The sequence below is a fragment of the Otolemur garnettii genome, unplaced genomic scaffold, assembly GCF_000181295.1.
Source record: "Otolemur garnettii isolate 467f Iridium unplaced genomic scaffold, OtoGar3 scaffold00165, whole genome shotgun sequence".
In the NCBI taxonomy this organism is placed as follows: domain Eukaryota; kingdom Metazoa; phylum Chordata; class Mammalia; order Primates; family Galagidae; genus Otolemur; species Otolemur garnettii.
In genome coordinates, this window is record NW_003852560.1 from 196,456 (window position 1) to 220,485 (window position 24,030).

The 24,030-nt window shown below is 37.4% G+C and overlaps 1 protein-coding gene across 1 annotated transcript in view; it reads right to left on the reverse strand.

Moving 5' to 3' along the window:
* WDR64 (WD repeat domain 64) overlaps positions 1-24,030 on the reverse strand; it is a 141,213-nt gene that overhangs the window by 99,872 nt on the left and 17,311 nt on the right. Inside the window, exons 4-7 of the mRNA XM_003800077.1 lie at positions 22,674-22,777; positions 17,368-17,478; positions 14,452-14,666; positions 7,759-7,893 (exon numbers count right to left, since the gene is read on the reverse strand). Coding sequence (XP_003800125.1) covers positions 7,759-7,893; positions 14,452-14,666; positions 17,368-17,478; positions 22,674-22,777 — 565 coding nt within the window. The remainder of the gene's footprint in view (positions 1-7,758; positions 7,894-14,451; positions 14,667-17,367; positions 17,479-22,673; positions 22,778-24,030) is intronic.

Consider the following 24,030-nt stretch of genomic DNA (forward strand, 5'->3'; position numbering starts at 1 on the left):
ATGTGATAATGAGAGTAGGAGAAACTGAGATAGTAAGATCCCAGAGAAGGTGAAAGTTAAGTTCAAGGTCACCAAGGCAAGGTTTGATACTTTAACCTCTAAAACAAAAGAAATAACGATAGGGGTGGCAATAGATAATTTTGAAAGGTATTGTGTGTTGAAGAATTCCCCTCATGACCTCAGTATTTTACATTATTCAGGAGGACAGGACATCAGTGGAGAGGGAAAAGAGGTAAAGTCAGGAATAATCACTGAGGGGAATGGGAGAGAAAGTGGAACAAGGGCATGTGAAAGGATTGGGACCCCAGGTGTGGGATTTTGTTGATTGATGAAGACCAGGGATATAAGGCAAAGAAGAAAGCTGGTGTGACAGGAGCTCAGGTGATTAGGAGCTCAGGTGGGTGGGTAGGGAGGGAAGAAAGTCAAGGTGCAGGTGGACAACATTTGAGGTAATGGAGCCATCAGGGTAGCAGAGACCTCATCAAGGTCACTGAGCAGGAGTCGTCACCAAGTTGACCTCTAGAGAGTTGAAGAGTTGGTAAGGTAAGACAGGACATGAGGGAACGTGCTGTAAGATTATTCAGACGAATCTTCTCATTTCTACTTTATAATTTTAGCACTGGCAATAAGCACCCTAATGTACCAATGTAAAAAGTCCTTGCTATGAAAGAGGAAATAAGCCACTTCACCTACCTGCAGACTTGGCGTGTTTATTGTGGCTTTTGTAACTTTTCTTATTAATGAAATTACCGCCAAATTTACCCTTTTATTTCCCAGTATAAGATTTCTTGTTCTTATCTTCCTGGGCTTACTAAAGGGTTATCATTTATTACTCCCTTTTCTGAATTTATAATATACGTATAACCCTTTGGTATTGTTAATTATCATCCTCTGCAATGGGGTGCTGATAAATGTGTAAAATTTCGCTGGGGCCAGGGAATGAGGACGTAGTCACTGATCTGTAAGTTTTCCAAGAAATGTTTCCATATTTCCAAAAAATGTTTCCGTGTTTCTACCATGGCCAATTTTGAGCTACCAATGTGACATCTCTGAACATGGAGTTGGGAAAAATATATAGTTGTGCATCATTATACTGTTCAGTATTTCTTGAGATCAAAACAAACCTTAAGAACATAGGTAATGGCAAATTGTTAGAAATGAATAGGAAGTGAGCAGTTTTGAGTATTTATTGTCTTTGTTTTTAACATAATTGAATTGTTGAAAATTCAATTAAAATTGCTTACCCAATTTAATTTTTAAGGATGATAGTGTTTAACAACAGGCTTACCAAATTCCTGCAATCTTAGCAGTCGATTCTGGTAAGCTGATCTGAGCTGGGCCCAGCATACTAACCACTGATTTTATGTTCGTATTTTATGTCTTATCACTTAAATTTTATGCATGCTTAACGTATAGTGACTTGCTAAATAATTTGTTGGATGATTAATATATTTCTGAATTAAAGGGTATTTAGGACGTGCATAGATTTCTGGTTGACACACTGTTATAATTACCCTGGTAAATGTATTGGAAATATTTGCCTTGTAAAATCACATCTATAGATTTGTGTATCTTGGAAATTAAAATCCTTTTTCTGGATATTGAAGTAGAATGTATGCCTTCTATAGGACCACAAGGGGCATATTTTATCTGCATATGTTTTCACAGTTATGAATGTATCATGAGTTGCCAGTATAATATAAAATCAAATTGGATATAAAGTTGCATCCACTTCTTAATTAAATGTTTCAGAAATGCACTCCTTTAAAATGCCAGAGGATAATCACTAGCAGTTAATTATGTTACAGAAACTAAATGAAACTCTACAATTAATTATGCCATATAAATGATATTTGTGGAATCCAATCTGGTGTCATGAAATTAAATTGTTTTTAACATGCTGTGAAAAGTTTTAATTCATCTCTCAGTGAAATGTGTTTATACACCAACACAAACATATCTTTTTCTAAATGAGTGAAGACTATGTCTCTCGTGAAGTCTACAATTTTTAAGAAAATGTGAGTTAGTCATCTTAGAAATGTGATATTCTGCTCTTCCATGAAATGTCTAATTCTGTTATTCCATTGCTTAAATTAAAAAAAATTAGAATTTTGAGACATTCTAGCTCTGCATGTGCAGAGGCATCTTTTGTTTCCCATTTTTTCTGTGAATTCCATTAAATAGCTTAAGATTCCATAAAAAGGCATCATGAGTGTTTTTTTAGACAGACTATTCACTGCTTTTCTTGGTACTTCTTTTAGTTGTACCCTAAATGTAAACGGGTTTTGGGGGGGAGCCAAGTTCTTTCGCTAAAATTCAATCTCATTTCAATTCACTCATTTTTTGATAATAAAGCTGAAATTCAGAAAAAATCGATTAGGATTTAGAAAATAAATTTTAAGAATGGAACTAAATTGCCAGGGTGGGGTTGCAGTTATATGTTTTAACCCAAAATTTTAGGTAGGTTTATGCTCATTCTTAAAACACACTTTGAACAACATGGCTGTTGCTTCTTATTGCTGCAACATGTCACATTCTTGCTTGTGGCTCGGTGTATTTTTCAAAGACCTTATTTTAATAGACCTTATTTTCTGGAACAGTTTTAGGTTCACAGCAGAACTGAGTAGATGGTGCAGAGATTTCCCAATACTCCACTCCCCTACATATGCAGTAATGCCGCCAAAGTCCTACACTATGGCAATTAATTTGTTAATAATTGCTGACACTTCATTATCACCCAATGTCCATAGTTCAGGGGGGTCACACTTGCTGTTGTACCTTCTGTAGGTTTGCCCTACAAACCTAGGCTCCACTTTCTTTATCCCTTTCTCCCCCTAAACTCCTGGCAGCCACTAATCTTCATACTGTCGCCACAGTTTTGGTTTTCCCAGAACCTCATCTGGTTGAGGTCCTACTGTACGCAGCCTTTTCAGATTGGCTTCTTTCCCTTAATAATTATGCATCTAAGATTCTCACGTCGTCTTTTTATGGCTTGATAGCTCATATGTTTTTAGTGCTACTATTCCACTACCTGGATAACCACAGTTGGTTTATCAGTTCACCTACTAGAGGACATCTTGGGTGCTTCCAAGTTTCGGCAATAATGAATAAAGCTGCAACACACATCCATGTACAGGTTGTTCTGTGGACATATGTTTTCAGCTCCTTTGGATAAACACCAAGCTCTGTGATTGCAGGATCATGTGGTAAGAGTATGTTTTGTTTTGTAAGCAGCTGTCAAACTGTCATCTAAAGCAGCTGTGCAATTTTTGTGTTACCACCAGCAATGAATGAGAGAGTTCCTGTCATCTGCATCTCCACTGGCATTTCGTGGTGTTAGTGTTGTGGATTTTGACAATTCTAACATGTCTGCAGTGGTATCTTGTTTTAATTGACATGCCCGTAATGACATACAGTGCTGAGAATCTTTTCTTATGTTTACTAGCAGAAACTCAACAGAACTGAGGTCTTTGTTCAGATTTTTTGTCCATTTTTCAACTGGGTTGATTTTTTTATTTTGTTGAGTTTTAAAAGTTCCTCATACATTTTGGATAACGGTCCTTCATCAAATGTCTCTTTTTCAAATATTTTCTTCCATCCTGTCTTGCCTTCTCATTCCCATGACAGTATCTTTTGCAGGGCAGACATTTTTAATTTTAATGAAGTACACTTATCAATTCTTTCTTTCTTCAGTCACACCTTCGATATTGTGTCAAGGTTACCTAGATTGTTCTCCTCCATCACCTTTTAGGAGTTTTATAACTCTGCATTTTCGTTTAGGTCTGTGATCAATTTTGAGTTAATTTTCCTGAAAAGTGTAAATAAAATCTGTGCCTGGTTTCTTTTTTGCATGCTATATAGTCCAGTGATTCCAGCACCACTTGTTGAAAAGAAGACTTTGGCCGCGTCATGGTGCCTTTACTCCACTGTCAAAGATCACTCGATTGCCCCCTCACTCTCTGCTCTCTCTCCTTCTCATCTCTCCCCCCACTCTCTTCACTTTCTCTAATATGAAATAAATTTATACTTTTATATTGAAAAAAAATCACTTGACTATGTGACTCTATGTCTTCATGCTCTATTATGCCTCATTGATCTATTTTTCTATTCCTTCGCCAATACTACACCGGCACGATTACTGGCTTTATAATAGTCTGGACCTGTCATCCCTCTGACTTCATCCTTTCCTTCCACTATTGTGTCGACTGCTCTAGGTTTTAGCCTTTCCTTATAAACTGTAGAATCAGTTTGTTGAGATTCACAAAATATCTTGCTGGATTTCATTTGGGATAGCACTGAAACTATAGCTCAAATTGAGAAAAACTGATATCTTGACAATTTTGAGTCTTCCTATCCATGAACATGAACTATCTCTCCATTTATTTAATTTTTCTTTGATTTCTTTCATTAGAGTTTTGTACTTTTTCTCATAGATGTACATATATCTTGCGCATATTTTGTTAGACTTATAGCTAATTATTTTATTTTGGGTGTGAATGTAAATTTTGTGTTTTTAATTTAAAATTTATTATTCATTGATGGAATATAGGAAAGTTATTGACTTTAGACATTAAGTTTGCATCATGCAAAGTTGTATAAGTACTTATTAGTTCTGAGAGGGGTTTTTTTGTGTGTGTATGTGCTCATTCTTTTGGATTTTTTACATAGACAACTATATCTTTGAAAGAAGGTGGTTTATTTTTTCCTTCACAATCATTATAACTTTAGTTTCTTTTCTTATCTTATGGCATTAACTAAGACTTCCAATGCCTTGGTGAAAAATTAGTGGTGAAAGGGAGCATCCTGGCTTCATGCTTAATCTTAGTGGGCCAAATCAGAGTTTGTCACCTTAAGTATGACATTAATTGTGTATTTTTTTGGTAGATGTTATCTGTCTACCCAAAAGGATGTTTCCTTTATCCTTACTTTGCTGAGAGTTTTTATTGAGTGCTTTTTGAATTTTGCCATATCCTCTGTCTGCATGAACTGATATGAGCCTATAATTTCTCTTTTTTACCTTGTTGATGTGAAGAATTTTACTGATATTTGAATATGGAACCAGCTTTGCATACTTGGGATAAATCCCTGTAGGTTTGTTAGTTCAGGCTTCTGTAACAAAGTATCATAGACTGTTTAGCTCAAACAAGAAGTGATTTTTTTTCTGGCAGTTCTGAAAGCTGGAGACTAGGGTGCTGGTGTGCTCAGGTTCTGACAAGAGCTGTCTTTTACATTCCAAATGACCATTTTCTCCTATCCTCACACAGCAGAAAGAGGATTAGAGAACTGTCTGGAGCTCTGTTATAAATGTACTAATCCTATTCCTGAGGGCTCTAACTTTACGACCTAAATTATCTTTCCAAGACCCACATGCTAAATGCCATCATTTTGGAAGATGGGATTTGAAAATAAAATTTTGGGAGTCCACAAACATTTAGTTAATAACAGTGGTGGTGTATAATTCTTTTTTTATGCTGTCACGTGTGGGTTTGTTAATGATTTATTGATGATATTTATATCTATGTTCATAAGAGATATTGGTCTTTAGTTTTCTTTTGTGGTAATAACTTTGTGTGGTTTTGGCCTTAGGGTAATGTTAAGAGTACTTTGTTTCCATCCTCTGAAAGAGAGCAGAAAGAATTGGTGTTATTCCTTCCTTAAATGCTTGATGAAATTCACCAGTGAACCCATCTAAGCCTGGTTTTCTGTTTGAAAGATTATTAATTTGGATTCAATTTCTTTAATAGATATGGGCCTTTTCACATCGTCTATTTCTTTATGTATGAATATGGAAGATTGTATCTTAAAGGAATTATTCTGTTTCATTTAGGTTAAATTTGTAGCTGTTTTCAGTGGTTAATAATTTTCCTTTATTATCCTTTTAATGTTCCTGAAATTTGTAGTGTTAGTTTATCTTTCATTTATAGTATTACTAATTTGTGCCTTATCTCTTCTTTCCTTTATTTAGCCTATCTAGAGGATTATAATTTTATACATGTATTATTCTTTTCAAAGAAGTAAGCTTTGATTTTATTGATTTTTCTACTGTTTTTCCCCCTATTTCATTAATTTCTGCTCTGTTTTTTATTATGTCTCTTCTTCTGCTTACTTTGGATTTAAATTTGTTCTTCTTTTCTAGTCTCTTAAGGTGAGTCTAGATGATCAATGTTTATCATTTTTCTAGTATGTGCATTCAGTGCTATAAATTTCCCTCCAAACACAACTTTCATTGTATACTACAAATTTGAGTAAGTTGTATTTTTATTTTGTTGAAAATAAGTTTTAATTTCTCTTGAAATTTTTTCTTTGATCCACATGCTACTTAGAAGTGTGTTTAATCTCCACATATATTAGAGATTTTCCAATTATCTTTCTAGTTTAATTCTATTGTGATCTGAGGGCATACATTGTATGATTTATGCTTTTTAAATTTTTTTGAGGAGTGTTGAATGACCCAGACTTTGGTCTATCATGGAGAAAATTTCGTGTGAGCTTGAGAAGAATGCATATTTTGCTGTTGTTAGATGAAGTAGTCTATAGATGTTAGTTATAGCCAGTTGATTGACAGTGTTGTCAAGTTCAACTGTCCTTACTGACTTTCTGTTTCCTGGATTGGATAAAGGAGAATTGAAGTCTCCTCTGCTATAATAGTGGATTTATTTATTTCTCCTTGAGGTTTGATCAGTTTTTGTGTCATTGATTTTGATACTCTGTTTATAGGTGCAGACAAGTTCAATGATTGTTATGTCTTCTTTTCTTTTTTTTTTTTATTTCAGATTAATAGGAGGGTAGAAACCATTAGATTATGTAGTTTTTACTTACTGTTAGGATGGACTAACAGCTTCCAAGCTCCTGACATACCTGACTGGAAGCCAAAAGTCCCAAAGCATTTTTCTAAGCCATCTTTATTGGAGTATGCAATACTTTAATTTATATTAATATCATATTTACATGCATAAAACTCACTCATTGTAAATGTAAAATTCAGCAATTCTTAATAAATTTATAGAGTTATGTAACAATCGCCAGTCACCACAATAAGCGTAAAACATTTCTGTCACCACAGAAAGTCCCCTGGTGCCCATTTGGAATCCCTGCTCCTGCTACCAGTTCTAGCAACTACTGATGCACCTTCTGTCTCTATAACTTCTCTGTGTTTCAACATTACACAAAAATGGACAAAAATATGCAGTCTTTTTATGTCTGGCTTCTGTAACTTAGCATAATGTTTTTGACATTTATCTGTTTTGTAATGCATTTTTAAAACCAAAAATTGAAATACAATAGTTGTTTTCTAGATACTAATAAATATTTAACAGATTGAAAATAAAACTGAACGGTATTTGAATTCACCTTCCTGTAAGAATGCCATCTTGTGTATTACACATGAATCATGATTGTTCTACAGATTATACTGATAGGTGACTGGCTTGCCAACTGACTTGTAAGAATAAAGTTTTATGCCAGAACTAACTATATATTGAAAATATAGTTATAAATACATCTGCATTGATTTATTTTAGTAGATGATAGCAATAATCAACAAATGAGCAAAATTGTTAGGAGTACATATTATGTTCAAATTTTCGGGAGGGAATTCAATTTCCTCCTGAAAAAAAATCTATTTAGCCTTGTCAAACAAATGAAACAGTTAACCTTATGATTTTTCTTAAAACCAGTTTGACAGTTCCAAAGCTGCCATATCACTGTTAAATGTCTGAAAGTCACAGAATGTCCCTGGGTATAAACTATTGTACTTACATATTATCCTCCAGTCTCTTCAAGGTTTCCAAAACCAATGAGTGAACACTGTCTAAGGAGCAGGATCCAAAGCAGTTTAGGGCTGGAATATATCTAACTTTCATGACCCAGTCATTATGTAGCTTCCTTTTAACACTGGGAATTGAAAAATGGGTGGAAGGGAGTTAAGTCAGACACATAAACATCTGAGGTTGAGTTTCTATTCAGTATTTTATCTTGACTTTAACTGAATGTAACTCTGAATTGTGCTGAACCTGAATGTATAATACAGACCTATACATTATATCACTTTTAACTGTTTAACTAAATGTTCATAATCAGCATATTTAAAGTGGAGAAATAATTTTAGGAGACTATCACCAAATTTTAAGGTATAAACCCAGAAGTAAAAGAATAATCTCAAAGAATCAAAGCCCAATATTGGTACTATTGTCCTTATTTTACTAAATAAATGCAATCATCCATGTGGAACACTATGTTTCATATAATTTTATATCTTTTTTTTTTTTTTTTTTTAGAGAGTCTTACTATGTCACCCTGGGTAGAGAGCTGTGGCATCAATAGCTCACAGCAACCTCAAACTCTTGGGCTTAAGCAATTCTCTTGCCTCAGCTTCCCAAGTATCTGGGACTAGGTACCCACTACAGTGCCCAACTATTTTTTGGTTGTAGTTGTCATTGTTGTTTGGCAGGCCTGGGCTGGATTTGAACCCACCAGCTCCAGTGTATGTGGCTGGTGCCCTAGCCACTGAACTACAGGTGCTAAGCCTATAATTTTATATCTTATATGAGTCAATTCATTTTTTTCCTTCTCTTCTTCTTTTTTTTCAGGTTAACATGGGGGTACATACAATTAGGTTACATTATTTGCTTTTGTAAGGTAAAGTCCAAAGTCCAAGTTGCAGTTGAGTCCTGCACCCAAGAAGTGTGCCATATACCACTACATTGTACCCTATAGATGGGAACTTATCCAGTCCTCTTCTCCCCCTCCCCTTCTTGAATTTAACTGTGTCTTTCTCTCATGTGGGCCTGTAGTTGTTGATCTACTGGTTTCAGGCCAGTACTGAACATATGGGATGCTTGCTTTTCCATTCTTGGGATACTTTACTTAGGTTATCTCCAAATCCAAATCCATCCAGGTAAATACAAAAGATGCAAACTCTCCATCTTTTTTATGGATGAATAGTATTTCATGGTATACACAGTTTTTTAATCCATTCATGGAGTGATGAGCACTTGGGTGATATTAGCCTTGGGAAAGAATCAATGCAGAAGACTCCATTAGCCATGTGGCAACAACCAAAATAAATAAATGGGACCTGATCAAGTTAAAATATGTCTTCACAGTAAAGTACACAATCAATAAAGCAAGTAGACAACCTTCAAAATGGGAGAAGATATTCACAAATAGGACAAAGAGCTAATAAGCAGAATCTACAAAGAACTCAAGCAAATCAACAAGAGCCAACAACCCCGTCACTCACTGGGCAAGCAACTGAACAGAACTTTTTCCTAAGAAAACAGTCAAATGGCCAACAAACATATGAAAAAGTGCTCATCATCCCTAACCATCAGAGAAATGCAAATCAAAATAACCTTAAGATACCACCTAACAGCACTGAGAATATTCACATCACAAGGTCCCAAAGTTATAGATAATGGTGTGGGTACAGAGAGAAGGATATACTTATGCACTGTTGGTTGCATTATAAACTAGTATAGCCTTTTTGAATAGAAGCATGGAGTGTATTCAGAGAACTGAAAGTAGACTTTCCACTTGATCCTGCAATTCCACTAGTAGGTATCTACCCAGAAGAAAAAATCATTTTATCATAAAGACATATGTACTCTACTGTTCATAGCTGCTCATTGAGTCAATTCATTTGAAAAATATATTTGCATTTCTATTTTTTTTTTTTTTTTGCCAGGGCTAGGCTGGGTTTGAACCCACCACCTCTGGCATATGGGGCCGGCACCCTACTCTTGAGCCACAGGCACCACCCTGCATTTCTATTTTTTGTTAATACTTTCAAAACTGAAGAATGGGGAAATTTATAATCCCAGTTCGCTGGTGAGGCTGAGGCTAGGATAGCCTTTATATTCCTTGTCAGAGGTTGCCCATCTGTTCACAAAGCATCTTGTTCACAGAGACCAAACCTCTGCCTCAAAATTCTGTTTTAACCTGGGAGAAGCCATCTTCAAGGTGTCACGAAATATGAAATGTCTGATTTTTGAATCAAAAGCTGAGTCTAGTTTATCTCAAATAAGAAGCAGTACAATAATTAAAGTATGAGCCTAAACTATCAACACGGTTTTGCCATCTGAGTGGCAGCCTGTGTAAGGCAGCAGCAGATGAGCCTGGAAAGTGAGTGGCAATGAAGTCACAAAAGGCTTTTTGTATAGCTTGTTGATAACTGAATATTTTTGCTGGTAAGAAGTGGTTCAAAACCTAGAAGTGGTGGTGAGTTGGTGCAAATTCTGGTGAACATGGTGGATGACAGAGTTCACGAGTCCGGCGTCCACAGTTTTAGCAGCTTGTTTGTGTGACATGTGGTGGAGCCTTGTCTTGCAAGGGGATTGGCTTGTCTTTATTGACCAATCACAGCTGCTTAATCACAGAATCTTCATCATTTTTTTCAATGGATTGCAGTAGATATCCACTGTAATCTAATCAACTGACTGGGATTCATGAAGCTGTAGTGGAAAATATCAGTGCTGGACCACTAAACAAACACCATTAGGGTTTTTTTGGACAAATATTTAGCTTTGTTCTGTGTTTCAGCACTTCATTTTTATTTAGCCATTGTGCCAAACACTTGAGACTGTCTTTGAAAATCCACTTTCACCCTATGTAACAATATAATACAGAAATGATTCACCTTTGTGTCATGACAGCAAAGCAAGTCAAGCTTTGAGACTATTTCTCTTCTAATGCTCCTTTAATTCATGCAGAGCTTATCTACCCACCTTCTTTTCCTTGCCAATTTTTCTCAAATGGCTCAATATTGTCAGAACAGTAACATCAAACGTCGCTGCTAATTCACATGCAGGTTAAGATGGATTCAAGTCCACCATCCCCCAGGGCTTATTTTCAAGATTAAAATCACCAAAACAGAATTTCTCAGACCAGCCACATACTGTGTGTTCATTAGCCACATCCTTGCCAAACACTTTGTCAATATTTCAAGCTGTTTGTGCTGCATTTGTTTCATGAGACTCAATTCAAAAATAACACACATTTTTGAGTTATCCATGATTTTACAAAAATTGCTCTAAGATTTTTTTTTGAAAGATAATCAAAACCCAAAACATGCATTTGAGAGAATGAGGCTGTACTGTCACAATAAAAATAAAACAGCAGTATCAAAGTGAAATGTCAAGAGACACCAACTGTCAAAGTTAGTATCTAAAGTATCTAAGGAAATTGGGCATTTTATACTTAATAACCTACTGTATTTACTCCTATTTAATGGTTTGTCTCCTCTTCACAAATGTTCATTGTCCACCTGCCGTCTCCGAGTTCTTTAAATTCTAGTTGAGGAATAGACAGACACGCTTATGACTCAAGGCATGAAAGTTCTACAACACGGCATTGACCAGCTCAGAGAGAGAGATTTCTATTTCCACGCCAGACTGTGTTTAATTTTAAACTCTGGACGCTGATTCCTTCTTTCTTTAATTTGTGCAGTATTTTGCATATCAGCGTTTGCTGCTCTTATAAGCTCCACCCCCTCAGTATGAATGAATTCTGTGGATGATAGCTTTGGGAAAACTTGTGTGACAGCTCCAGAACTTAATTACTCTTTTCATCTTAATACTTTTCATTCTGCCAGATTTGAGGCTCTCTTGGCATGAGAAAAATGCCTCAGTAGGGCTGGGTGCAGTGGCTCACACCTGTAATCCCAGCACTCTGGGAAGCCGAGGCAGATGGATCACTTGATCTCAGGAATTTGAGACCAGCCTGAGCAAGAAAGAGCAAGACTTCCTATCTAAAAAGAGCTGGATGTTGTAGTGGGCACCAATAGTCCCAGTTCCTCGAGAGGCTAAGGCAAGAGGATTGCTTGAGCCTAAGAGTTTGAGGTTGCTGTGAGCTGTGATGCCACAGCACTCTACCAGGGGCAAGAAAGTGAGACTGTCTCAAAAAAAAAAAAAGCCTCAACACTCAGCCTGTACATATACCTCAGTCTTGAACTATTTAAATCATTTATATTTATATTTATATGTAAAATAATAATTCAGGTAACTAATTCATTTAACTGTACTCAGATTCCTCAAATTCCTTAGATCCCTAAATCTCATTTTTGACACATCTATCTAATGAAAACAGAGATTGAAATTGGGCTGTGAGATTTTATGACAGGTTGGATACATCCAGCAAAGAGGAGATTCATGTCTCAGCATCTATTTGAACAGCCTACCGTGACTGGAATTCAATGCTTGATGGTACAGAGAGCAGCACCTCACATCTGGGAAAGTCCCCCACTATGCCTACTACTTTGGGGAGACTATCTAATACTGCTCACATGTGAAGGATGGAAAATGAGCCAGTGGTTTATTGTATCATTCTTGGAGTTCCAGCAATGGGACTAGCCTTAATTCCATGTAGTAACAGTTGTAATGAGCATTTAATTGCATATTCTAACTCTAGGATAAAATATTTGTTACATTAATAACAAAGTATACTTCTATATTTGAAATTTTTTTGGTTATAAAAAAAGGAAGAAGGCAGCGCCTGTAGCTCATTGAGTAGGGTACTGGCCATCAAGGCTAGTGGGTTCAAGCCCAGCCTGGGCCTGCTGAACAACAATGACAACTGCAGCCAAAAAATTGCCAGGTATTTCACTGGTGCCTGTAGTCCCAGCTACCTGGGAGGCTGAGGCAAGAGAATTGCTTAAGCCCAAGAGTTTGAGGTTGCTGTGAGCTGTGATGCCACAGCACTCTACTAAGGGCAACATAGTGAGACTCTGACTAAAAAGAAAGAAAGGAAAGAAAGAAAGATAGATAGAAAGAGAAAAGAAAAGAATTAGGAAAAAATTAGAAAGAAACATAAAGAAGAAAATAAAAATCACTTCTCTGAAGACCCATAGAACTCATTATTAATATTTTGGAATATACACTCAATATTTTTCTAAGTAAAAATACATACACACATGTATATTTATAAAATTGAACTTAAAGGTACATAGAAAAATAATGTGTTACTTAATAGTATGTCATGAACATTTTCCACCTTATTAAAATTTTAAAACAGTTTAATGGGTTCATGGCATTCTTTAATATATTCTTTAACACAATGATTTATTGAACATCCTTGATACCTTAAGTATTTTTAGGTGATATATAAAATGTGTTTTATATATCAATATATTATATAAACTTCATTTTTAATATTATGTTATATTTATATTATTTATATATTTGAATTATTTATGTAAGTGCTAATTATTTAGTCATTCTCCTACTACTGGACAATAGATAATTTACCATTAGGAATGATGCTGTGATCGGGATCTTAGGTTCCCTCACACACAACAGTACCTGGGAATATCCATCTCAGTGGGTATTTATTTTTATTCCTCATTTTTAATCTTTCCCAATTTTATAAGTCAAAAGTTATATCTTATTTTTAGTTGTACTTCTTTGATTAATAATGAAGACATATTCAATATAAAATTAACATGTTTCCAATAATAAAGGTAGGGTATACCTTACTCTAAAAACTTCAAAGACATCCCATCATGAGAGAGAATGATCGTGAGTTGGAGATAACTGTCAGCCTTCTTCTCTATCATTTTGAAATGGATATTGACCATTTGTACTGTGAAAAATATTGAGCGTATATTCCAAAATATTAATGATGAGTTCCAGAGGTCTTCAGAGAAGTGATTTTTATTTTCTTCTTTATGTTTCTTTCTAATTTTTTCCTAATCTTTTCTTTTCCTTTCCTTCCCTTTCTTTCCTTTTCTTTTCCTTTCTTTCCAATCTTCCTTTTTTTTAGGCAGCGTCTCAGTATGTCGCCCTCAGTAGAGTGGCGTGGCATCACAGCTAACAGCAACCTCAAACTCCTGTGTACATGTGTGTGAATTACCTGTTCATGGTCTCTGTTCATTTTTCTCTTGAGAGATTATTATTTTTTGAGTTCTATTAAGACCTATCAAGTAACATCAACACATTGTCATATTTGTTATAACTATTTATTCCAGTTCTGTTATTGACTTTTTAAATGTGATCTTCCCATGTCCAGAAGGTTTTATTTTGTGCATACATGGTCAAATCTATTAAAGATTTTTCTGTGATGCTTACATACATTGCTTTTATGTTTAGAATCTTCTCCTCCATCCAAGTGACAGTAAATAGTCACATATATTTTTACAGGGTTTTCACAGTTTAATTTTTCATTTAACTCTTGAATCCATTCAAGTACTTAGAAGTTTTAGTTACCAATAGCACTTGAAATTGGAATTTCTGTTGCTAATTTCCCTATCTTCCCTTTTATACTAGACATTCTTTGAGGTAAGAAGCATCTCCTCTTCATCTTTGTGTCTTAAATGTCTACCTTGGGGTCTGGCATCTTATTTTCTCTCTCACTACATATAAATGTCTATACATATAAAAATATACACACAAAAAATAGTATGCATGAACAATGACTATAATTATTAGAACAGTTATACTACTCATATAATAACCTTACCTTTTAAAGCTCTTTGAATCTAAGATGTGATTTTGTAATTTCTTTTTGGATTTTGCCTGCTTTAGTCCAAAATCATCGCTATTTACTGTGTATTTGTTCACAAAACCACCATCATCCCCCAAGAGGATGTCATCCCGGCAGAGATGGTCAGGCAAAGACACCACGCACACACACAGGAGGCAGTGATCCATAGGCTTTATGATGAAATAGTTTTCCTAAAAACAGAAGAACATTTTTAATGAATTGTTATGGCTCTATTTAATAAACATTGCTCGTCTATTATTTCACAAAAGCTTTCCTTGCTGATGTTTCTCATTATAGATACCGCCCCAGTGATAAAGAAACTTGAAAACAAACAGTTAACTAAGGAAAAGTTAATGAACGCTCACTGTGAGCCCAACATTATACTTTTGGTTGTTTTGTGCAGAAAAGGGGAAGAGTTTTTATCTTTGGCTCAATAAGTAAGAGATTTGCTAATGTATTAATGTAAGTGGACTTCTCTTGTATTTGTAAGAAAACATTAAAGGAAGCATAAAAAGGTTCAGGTGTTGCCACATCATGGCAATAAAACTAAGTGATAAACAGGAAAATGAAATATCAAAGTGTCCATTAGGTTACAAGGAGTCATCAGGAGAAAAAAATATCCTAACATCCAAATTTATCTAGAAATACTCAGCAAGCATTTGTTAAGCCAATCTTGTACTAGCTTTTTTTTCTGGCATTCGATCTCTACAAATTTATTCAACCAATCAACAGATATTTATTGAGCACATACTATGTGCCAAGAGCTATTCCAGGCATGACTGTACAAGGATGAACGAGACCAGTTTCTTACTTTGTGGAGCTACCATGGTAAGGGAGGAGGGAAAGACAGATGAGTAAATCCAAAACCAGATTTCGGATAACAGAAGTGCACATAAGGAAATAAATTACAGTGCTGAGATACAGAGTGACTCCTTTGGGTCCCAAGGTTAGAGTCCCTTCGATCTCAGACCTTGATTGATTGATAGGAAGATTAAAAGGACATTGAGAGGAGCCTAAAATGAGAAAGTAATGTGAAGGATAGAGAGGGAAGAGGCTGTGGACGGGGTGTCAAATGCAAGGATGTTTTGTCTTCAATGACAGGAGGGCAGTAGGGGTGTGTTTCCTATTAAAGCTATAGCTGGGAGAGCAGGAATTTTGAAAAGGATAAGTCTGATAGTAGATATAGTTTTGTATGGAAAATGGGGCAACTCTATCTGCTGGAGGGAGCAGGCCTGAGAAGAATACCGAAACTTTGGACTACCTGCAGGGAACAGGAGAGGTGGCAAGGACAAGGAAGCGATGCAGGAAGCCACTGAGAGCTCAACCCAGTCTGCAGACCCTGATGCCAAAGGGCACGGTTTGTGCTTCTCTCCAGCAGTGCCTGGCCACTACGGGGGAACAGAGAGGGGCTGGAGCATCTGTCCATGTTGAGAGTGAGAGATTGTAAAACACAGAAGTGCAGCTGAGCAGCTCAAATGACTGACACATCCAGGAGGTGCAGACTGGGAAGAAAGAGGTGAAGAGTGTGGGCTGGAAGACTGGGACAAGATGCTTCTGAGGAACTGGAAGCGTCTGCGTATGAGTTTGAGAAGCAAGAGTGAAAACAGGAGCGAGCTACAGGAGAAGAGGCTCAGGACATGGGAGGTTAGGGTTTTGGAAATTACTGTAACCTAGTCTATAACTACACGAGACAGTAACACACCACATGATAAACTACACTAGGCAACAAGCTGCCTTCTTCAGAATTGCTCTGGCATCACTAGTTGGTTACGACATGGTGGACAAATTGTGCACAAAGTTTAATTTTTCCCCAAGACTAGGAATAAACAAGGCACGGGGGAAGGCTAGATTATTTCTTAATCTCATGTACTTTAAACCATTCTGCTTTCTGAAGACCTTTTTAAAAAATAATTCCAGTGATCTCACTTCTCCCCGATCCCCTGTTGCACTTTTTATTATACAAGTGTCTGTACCATTATATTATATATTATGCATATTCATGGGGTTCTTTTAGTCTTGAGTTTTGTTCCAGTGCAGAGAACATGTTCATCACTTCTAAATGGCTGCAAATGTTCAGTCAATACTGTAGATGGGTGAAGTGGCAACATCTCAGCCACTAAAGGGCTGCCATTTGATTTTAGTAATTTTCTTACCTCGTTCAGCTAGACTTGAGAGAAAGAATTTGAACTTGTTTGTTAACATGACTATAATCAGAAATGTAATACTTGGTGGGCGGCACCTGTAACTCAGTGGGTAGGACACTGGCCACATACGCCAAGGCTGGTGGGTTCAAACCCAGCCCGGGTCAGCCAAACAACAATGACAACTGCAACAACAACCAAAAAATAGCTGGGGTGTTGTGGCAAGCACCTGTAGTCCCAGCTATTTGGGGGGCTGAGGCAAGAGAATCGCTTAAGCCCAAGAGTTTGAGGTTGCTGTAAACTATAATGCCATGGCACTCTCCCGAGGGTGACATTAGTGAGACTGTCTCAGAGGGAAAAAAAAAAAGGAATGTAATGCTTGGATTCAGGCAAAGAGATAAAAGAAGAAAGGAATTACCCTCTCTCTTGCTCTCAAAAACCAAACCAAACCAAACAAAAAGCCCCAAATTAAATATATACTTCATGGAAGGAACATTTAATTACAGAATATTAATGCTGAATTTGATCTAAAGCAGTGGTTCTCAACCTTCCTAATGCCGCGGCCCTTTAATACAGTTCCTGTGGGTCGTGACCCACAGTTTGAGAACTGCTGATCTAAAGGATTATTTAATTAAACCCTCTCATTTTACCTGTGCAGAAACTGACATTCCACAGAGAGAGTGGACTGCTCACATCCTACCAGGACTGAAAAGGCGATCTCATTTCTTTGAGTATTTCTCTAGCACAGTACCTGGCTGCTCCCTTGAGCTTTGTAATCCCAGACAATAATGGTCCTTTCTGTAGTGGCAACAATTCGTTTCAGCTGTGACAGGTAATCACATCCTGTAATCCAGGAGGTATCCTGATGGAAAAGCATGGAATTGGAAGACATAATGAATTTCCTTCTATGACATGGTGTTGGTTAATAAAGACTAGGTAGTTATAGTCTAATAAAAGCCTCATTTTGCTGCCTTATTTACAGAGGAACTTCGCAATTCATCCTGTCTGAGGTGTTGAGTGGGAGGCTCCCATTTTTCCCCCTTTTAGCCCGACCTGTGTTTCTCAGTACCATTATCTGGGCAATGATTCACCTACAGCTGAAATTCCATGCAGTTGGCAGGACATCTTTGTGCACTATTCATTGCTGTGAGACCACTCTTCCCAGAGGCACAGGGAGACTGGACTTAGGTCACTGATGGAACAAGCTCTCTGGCCCTGACCCCATGCTAAAATTTTTAACTAGAAAAGATCTTAGGTCAACGATAAGTTGAAGGCAATGAATTTGTCTTGCATAGGGCTGAAAGACACCAAGCTAGCATGGCTAGGATCTCCCATTCATGAGCTATATGCATTGCCAGCGTGTCCTGAACCTTCTGTAAAAGGTTTCCAACATTGGAAATTCTAATTTGGTGTTTAAGATTAAGAAATGCAGGCTCTGAGGTTTAAAGAGAATCCAAACTCCTTTGCCAGGCAGTATGGCGCCCTGCTTTGTAGTTGAGTGCATTCTGTGCATGCAAGCAGGGTGAAAAGTCAATCATTCTCCTGTCTCTCATAAATACACGGTGGGAGTCTGCCAGCAAGTCACGGTAGTTTTACCCCCACCTGCTGCAAGGTCACTATTCTGATTAGCGATATAGACCAAACGAAGTACAAAATGGCACTAGAATTTTTAATGCTGCTTTCAACTTTAAATTAAAACGTTTTCAAATTGTTTGCATTGGCCACCTCTTTGTTCTCATTGTTTAAGTTGTGTTCGTTATTTAGTTTCCCTGATAGTGAGTGCTCAGAAAAGCTTAGGAGAAGCTTATAAATTGAAGCTTCCACGGAGTAACCAGTTTCCAAGCAACTCCCTGTAGTCAGTTTAACTCTAGAAAATAAGACCTGGGTCCTCTTTGCTGTTGCTCAAATCTTAGTTTCAGTCCTAATTAATACATGTAAATTTGCAGTGTATGAAACAAGCTTAGAGCCTATTAAGGCACTTCATTGAGATGGTGATGAATTTTGAAGGAAACATCATCATAGCCCCAATTTCGATTTAATTAAGACTTTTAAGACTGTACTTACGGTAATACTGGTGCTTGTCTGAACTTTCATCTATGAACAAAGGAAAAGAATAATCAAACACAATTGACACTACAATTAGAGATGTGAATGCTGCCTCTAAAACAACACAGTATCTCCTTGGTTTCATCTCACTTGCCATCCAGTCCTCCATGAGCCTCCTTCCCCTAAAACAACGGTTCTCGACCTGTGGGTCGCGACCAATGAAAACACATCCTGCATATCAGATATTTACATTATGATTCATAACAGTAGCAAAATTACAGTTATGAAGTAGCAACGAAAATAATTTTCTGGTTGGGGGTCACCATAACATGAGGAACTGTGTTAAAGGGTCACGGCATTAAGAAGGTTGAGAACCACAGCCCTAAAACATCTAGCTCTGTGGAATAGTACACATTGCTTTGGCCAAGACTTATGTCTCTATGACTGATCTTTGGGCCTGCTCTTAAGAATCTTAGGCTGTACTAATTATCTCAATCCTTCCACATGAAAACCACCTCACATTTTTTAGTTATTCAGAGGAACTTTTGATACCAAAAGTTGGGAATGCAAAATAATACTAACAGCAATGGCAAGAGAGTTGTATAAATACTAAATAGATCAATAAAAATACAGAGCAATGTAGAAAAAAATAGCATTATTTCATTAGAAAACTGTCTCTCCAAGTTATTGAGAGACTTAAAGAACATTCTAGCTGAAGGGCCCCTTCTTTCATTTATTAAGTTGTCTATTGAGTGAATATCATGCCCTGGGGACTATGCTGGTCGAGACTCATAGATTTATCCCAGGCAAGAGAGCTAGTGTAAATAATGAGCAGCCTTTCGTACCCTTGAGGCATGATAATTGTTCCCAAGATGAAGGCAAGTACTGTGTTTCCCTGAAAATAAGACCTACCCCCAAAATAAGCCCTAGCAGGATTTCTATGCATTTGTTAAATATAAGCCCTACCCCATAATAAGACCTAATGATGGGCGTGGCTATACATTGTATCTGCATAGCCACACCCTGCATTTCAGCTGGGAGCAGTAAGGAAGACTGGAATTCCTTTTATCTGCCACAGCTCCTTTCTCCCAGCCCTTCTCACTTGTGCAGGTGTGTGTGTGGGGGGGGGGGTAACTGCCCTCGCAGGCATCCTATTGCGCACATGCAAATGGCTAGGGGAAAAGAGTTCATGCATCACTAGTGCCAGCCCCATCAACAAGGTCGGCTCCCCCTGTCAGGTTCCAGAAGAAGATGACTTAACTCTATTTGAATAAATGCAGATTGTTGTATTATACTTAATAAAAATAAGACATCCCCTGAAAACAAACCCTAGTGTGTCTTCTTGAGAAAAAATAAATATAAGACAGTGTCTTATTTTGAGGGAAACACGGTAGTTGAAGTTATTTCAATGACCTTGTTTCTTTTGCATGCTCTCATGGCCTTGGGAATTAGCTAGCTGCCCAGAAGAAATAGATTGTATGAAATTTTAAAAAGCAGATCAGAAAAAATCACTGTTAGTCATGGCTACCTGCAGACTGTCTTTCATCTGAAAAGTTCAAAGAAATTTTTCTCACCAGGGACTTATTTCTGGATGGGAGAAATAAAGCATCGTAAGGAAACTGATGAGCAGCAGAACGTACCACCTGCGGTTTCTTCTGCAATTTCTCTGCATCCAGCTTTGGTGGAAGTCATTGTGTAAAGCCCTCTTCCCTTCTTGAAAAGTTACATCATCCTTAGGTATACTCTGAATTTTTACTATCTTGCTTTGCAGGAATTTTTATTGATAACATTCACACTTTATATCCTCAAGAAAATCCTTCACTGTATTTATTATACTTCAGATAGAGCCAAAATTATGGATTAACAGAAGATTTTGAGTTATTAGTGGCTACCTTTTAATAAATTACTCCTGTGACCTACACTTTCACCTTAACTTTTCTCACTCAATGTGTTACCTTATTTGTAAGGCAGATGATAATAAAATGCTATTGATTCCTCATGTAGCAAATCTGAAGATAGTTAATTTTTTAAACAATACTTTCTCTCTAACTGCATTCTCTTATTAGAAACAGAAATGAGTGTTTGCACATTTGTGAGTACATGTGTTTGCACCTTTAAGTTAGGCGCATGCGTGTGTGTGTGTGTGTGTGTGTGTAGGAGTGAGCGCATGCCCAGGTTTGTGTGTGTGTGTGTGTGTGTGTGAGGCACGTCTGGAGATATGAAAATGCAACCTGACTTATTTCACATAATCCTGAGCTATTTCATTATAGAATAGATCACTATTTTCCTCTTCACACTAGTTTTTAGATACCACCTTAGTTCTGGTTTGGGGGAAATAAAAGTAAATTGACAAGAAGGGAAATAATTCGCAGAGAGAAAGATTGAGAAGCTTTTTATATTTAAATGAGGCAAATTCATCATTTTTTGCATCATTTTCACATCATCAAGTTTGCACCTAACTTAAAGGTGCAAACACATGTACTAACAAATGTGCAAACACTCATTTCTGTTTCTAATAAGAGAATGCAGTTAGAGAGAAAGTATTGTTTAAAAAATTAACTATCTTCAGATTAGTTACTAATTGCTTACATCTATGAGTGCTTCCAAGGATGCTAAGCACTGAATAAGCATTAACTCACTTAAATATCTGGGGAGGGTTGGCTCAGTGCCTGTAGCTCAGAGGCTAGGCGCCGGCCACATACACCAGAGCTGGTGGGTTCGAATCCAGCCTGGGCCTGACAAACAACAATGACAACTACAACCAAAAAGTTGGCTGGGCATTGTGGCAGGTGCCTGTAGTCCCAGCTACTTGGGAGGCTGAGGCAAGAGAATTAAGGCTTAAGTCCAAGAGTTTGAAGTTGCTGTGAGTTATGATGCCACAGCACTCTATCCAGGGTGACAGCTTGAGACGCTTGTCTAAAAAATAAATAAATAAATAAAATAAAATACATATCCAGGGAGGGCTATTCTGTGCGCCAGGCTAAATCCAGACTCCATAGCCACACTCTGAAGGCCCCACTGCTCCACTTCCAGGGGTCCAGATGACAATCTCCTTTGATAGTCTTGCTACCTTATGACTTCAACTTCTGAAAAGACTCCCTGGGCTAGAGATTACCTAAGAGCTGAAGAATATTGTGGAAATTTGAATCATGTGGTGATTATTTCAAACATATCTACTTGTGTAAAGCTGGTCTCCAGTTGGAAATGAACTAAAAGTTAGAATTTCTTTCACATTTAATACCAGTCACCTTTTACTTTCAAGGTAAAGTACTATGTAGGGCATATCATCATACGTGTTGTGGAAATCTCCTGTGTTTTGAAAGTGGAAGTTCAAGAAATGACATTGATAAAAGTGATGTGTTACATTTATATAGAGCTTTATTGCTCATAAAGTGTTGCTACATTCATTATCTCGTTTGACCTTCATTCACTACAGTCCTCTGAGGCAGAGAGGACTGGTTCTATTGTCCTCATTTTCCAGATGTGAAAAAAGAGATGTGAAAAGATATAAATGGCTCATCAGTTTCCTATTTGATGCCATAGCTACTTAAATAGAAGTGCTAGAATTTGGGCTTTTTTTTTTTTTTTAACTCTAAGTCCAAGAGTCTTGATGGGACCTTGATGGGACCTTTTATTACTTGATAGGGTGATGATCTAATCACTCGGCTTGTGAATGTTTCTGATTTTATCTGAGAAATTGTCTAAGATCATCCTTTAATTGTGTCAGTGCCATGTAATTCAACCTGACCCCCAGAGGAACAATGCCAAATGCGCTTATCAGTCCAAAAACTACCCTGTCGTCCATCAGTCTCCTCCGTGCTCAATATCTGGCTTTATTATTTAGAGTAAGTTTGAAATGTGGTTTGTGACTTCTGCTCTGTTACTTACCTGATATACACATATAACTGCGTAACTCGTAAAGAAAACAAAAAAGAAGGAAGGGAGGGCGGAAGGGAAGGGGACAGAGTGAGTGGAGGGGTGGGGGAGGAGGAATTCAAGCTTTCATGTTACCTGGCTGTTAAAGACTGCTATAGATCCTTTCTGAGTCGCTGTTAACAGTAAATCCAGTTGAGGAATCTTGACGATGCACTTGATTACATCTCGTCTGCTACTACCTGTCAATGTCATAATATTAATTGCAACTTCCAGCAGTAAAGACCCCAAAGCGCCTTTGCTAGGTTTGTTTAATTTAAAAAAAAAAAAAAGAAAGAAAAAAAAATAACCCACATTTTTCTGGAAAGCCCTAAGTTACTTAAAAATTAAAGCAGAAAAAAGCCATAAACCCAGCAACCATTGCTTGTAATTACCCCCAGAGTTACTAATTTGAACATAGAGCTTACCGACTCAATGTGGCGCATGACTTTCCCGAGCATGTGTGCACGTTTCAGAGAATGAACCGTCTTTTGGAATCTTTTCTATTTTGAGATTTTGGTTTTCACATCTCTTAAGAATCCTTTTTTTGAACTGTTATCATAGTAGTTTGCACATAATAAAAACCTAATACTATCTCAGGCTTTCTAGTATAAAAGATTGGAACTACAGTACTTTAATGTTGTGAGTAAGGCTTTTTTTGTAACCTTGTGTGTTTTGAAAAAAAAAAAACAACACTTTCATATTGCTATGCCCATGCACTGAATGACAAAGCCGTAAATATTCGGCTTCTTCCCAAGGTATTAATGTTTATAATTGTAAACTCTCAGAGAAGAAAGGCAAGGGAACAGATCCAGACTCCAGTGTCACCACTGTCATCCCCGCATCTCCGCAGGGAAGATACTGCTCTCAAAGGGGTGCGCATTAGTTCTTGGTGGGGAGGACATGAGTAGGTCTCCCATCCCCAAACCAGCTTCTTCCCACATTCCTGCTTTATTTTTCTCCATAACTCACTTATTTACTTTTTATCTGTAGCACGTATTACCATCTGACATACTATTTTACTAGTTTGATGTTTTGGTTGTCTGCTCTCCCCAGTGGAATGTAAACCTTGTGATATCAGAGGTTCGTGCCTGTTTGCTCACTGCTGTGTCTGAGAAAGGCTCCTGGACCCCCAACTCCCATCCAGAGGGAGGAGGCCAGCCACGCTCTTCCATGGTCACTGGGCCCCCCTTGAGCATATAGTGGCAGCAGGGACAAACCTTTAGTATCTGTTCTTTGATGAATAAGGACACTTATTCATTCTGTTCCCAAGGGCAGAGGCTGGGCTCTGCAGAGACCTATGTGGGCTAAGGAAGTGCCAAGGGTGAAGGTAAGTGTGGATCTCAAGCACTGAAGCACAGTGGATTTGATCTAGAGTACACATTTCATGTCAGAACATGGGATGACATGCTGGAGGATGGGAGTAGGTTTGAGGGGTTGCCTTTCTTCTTCCTGA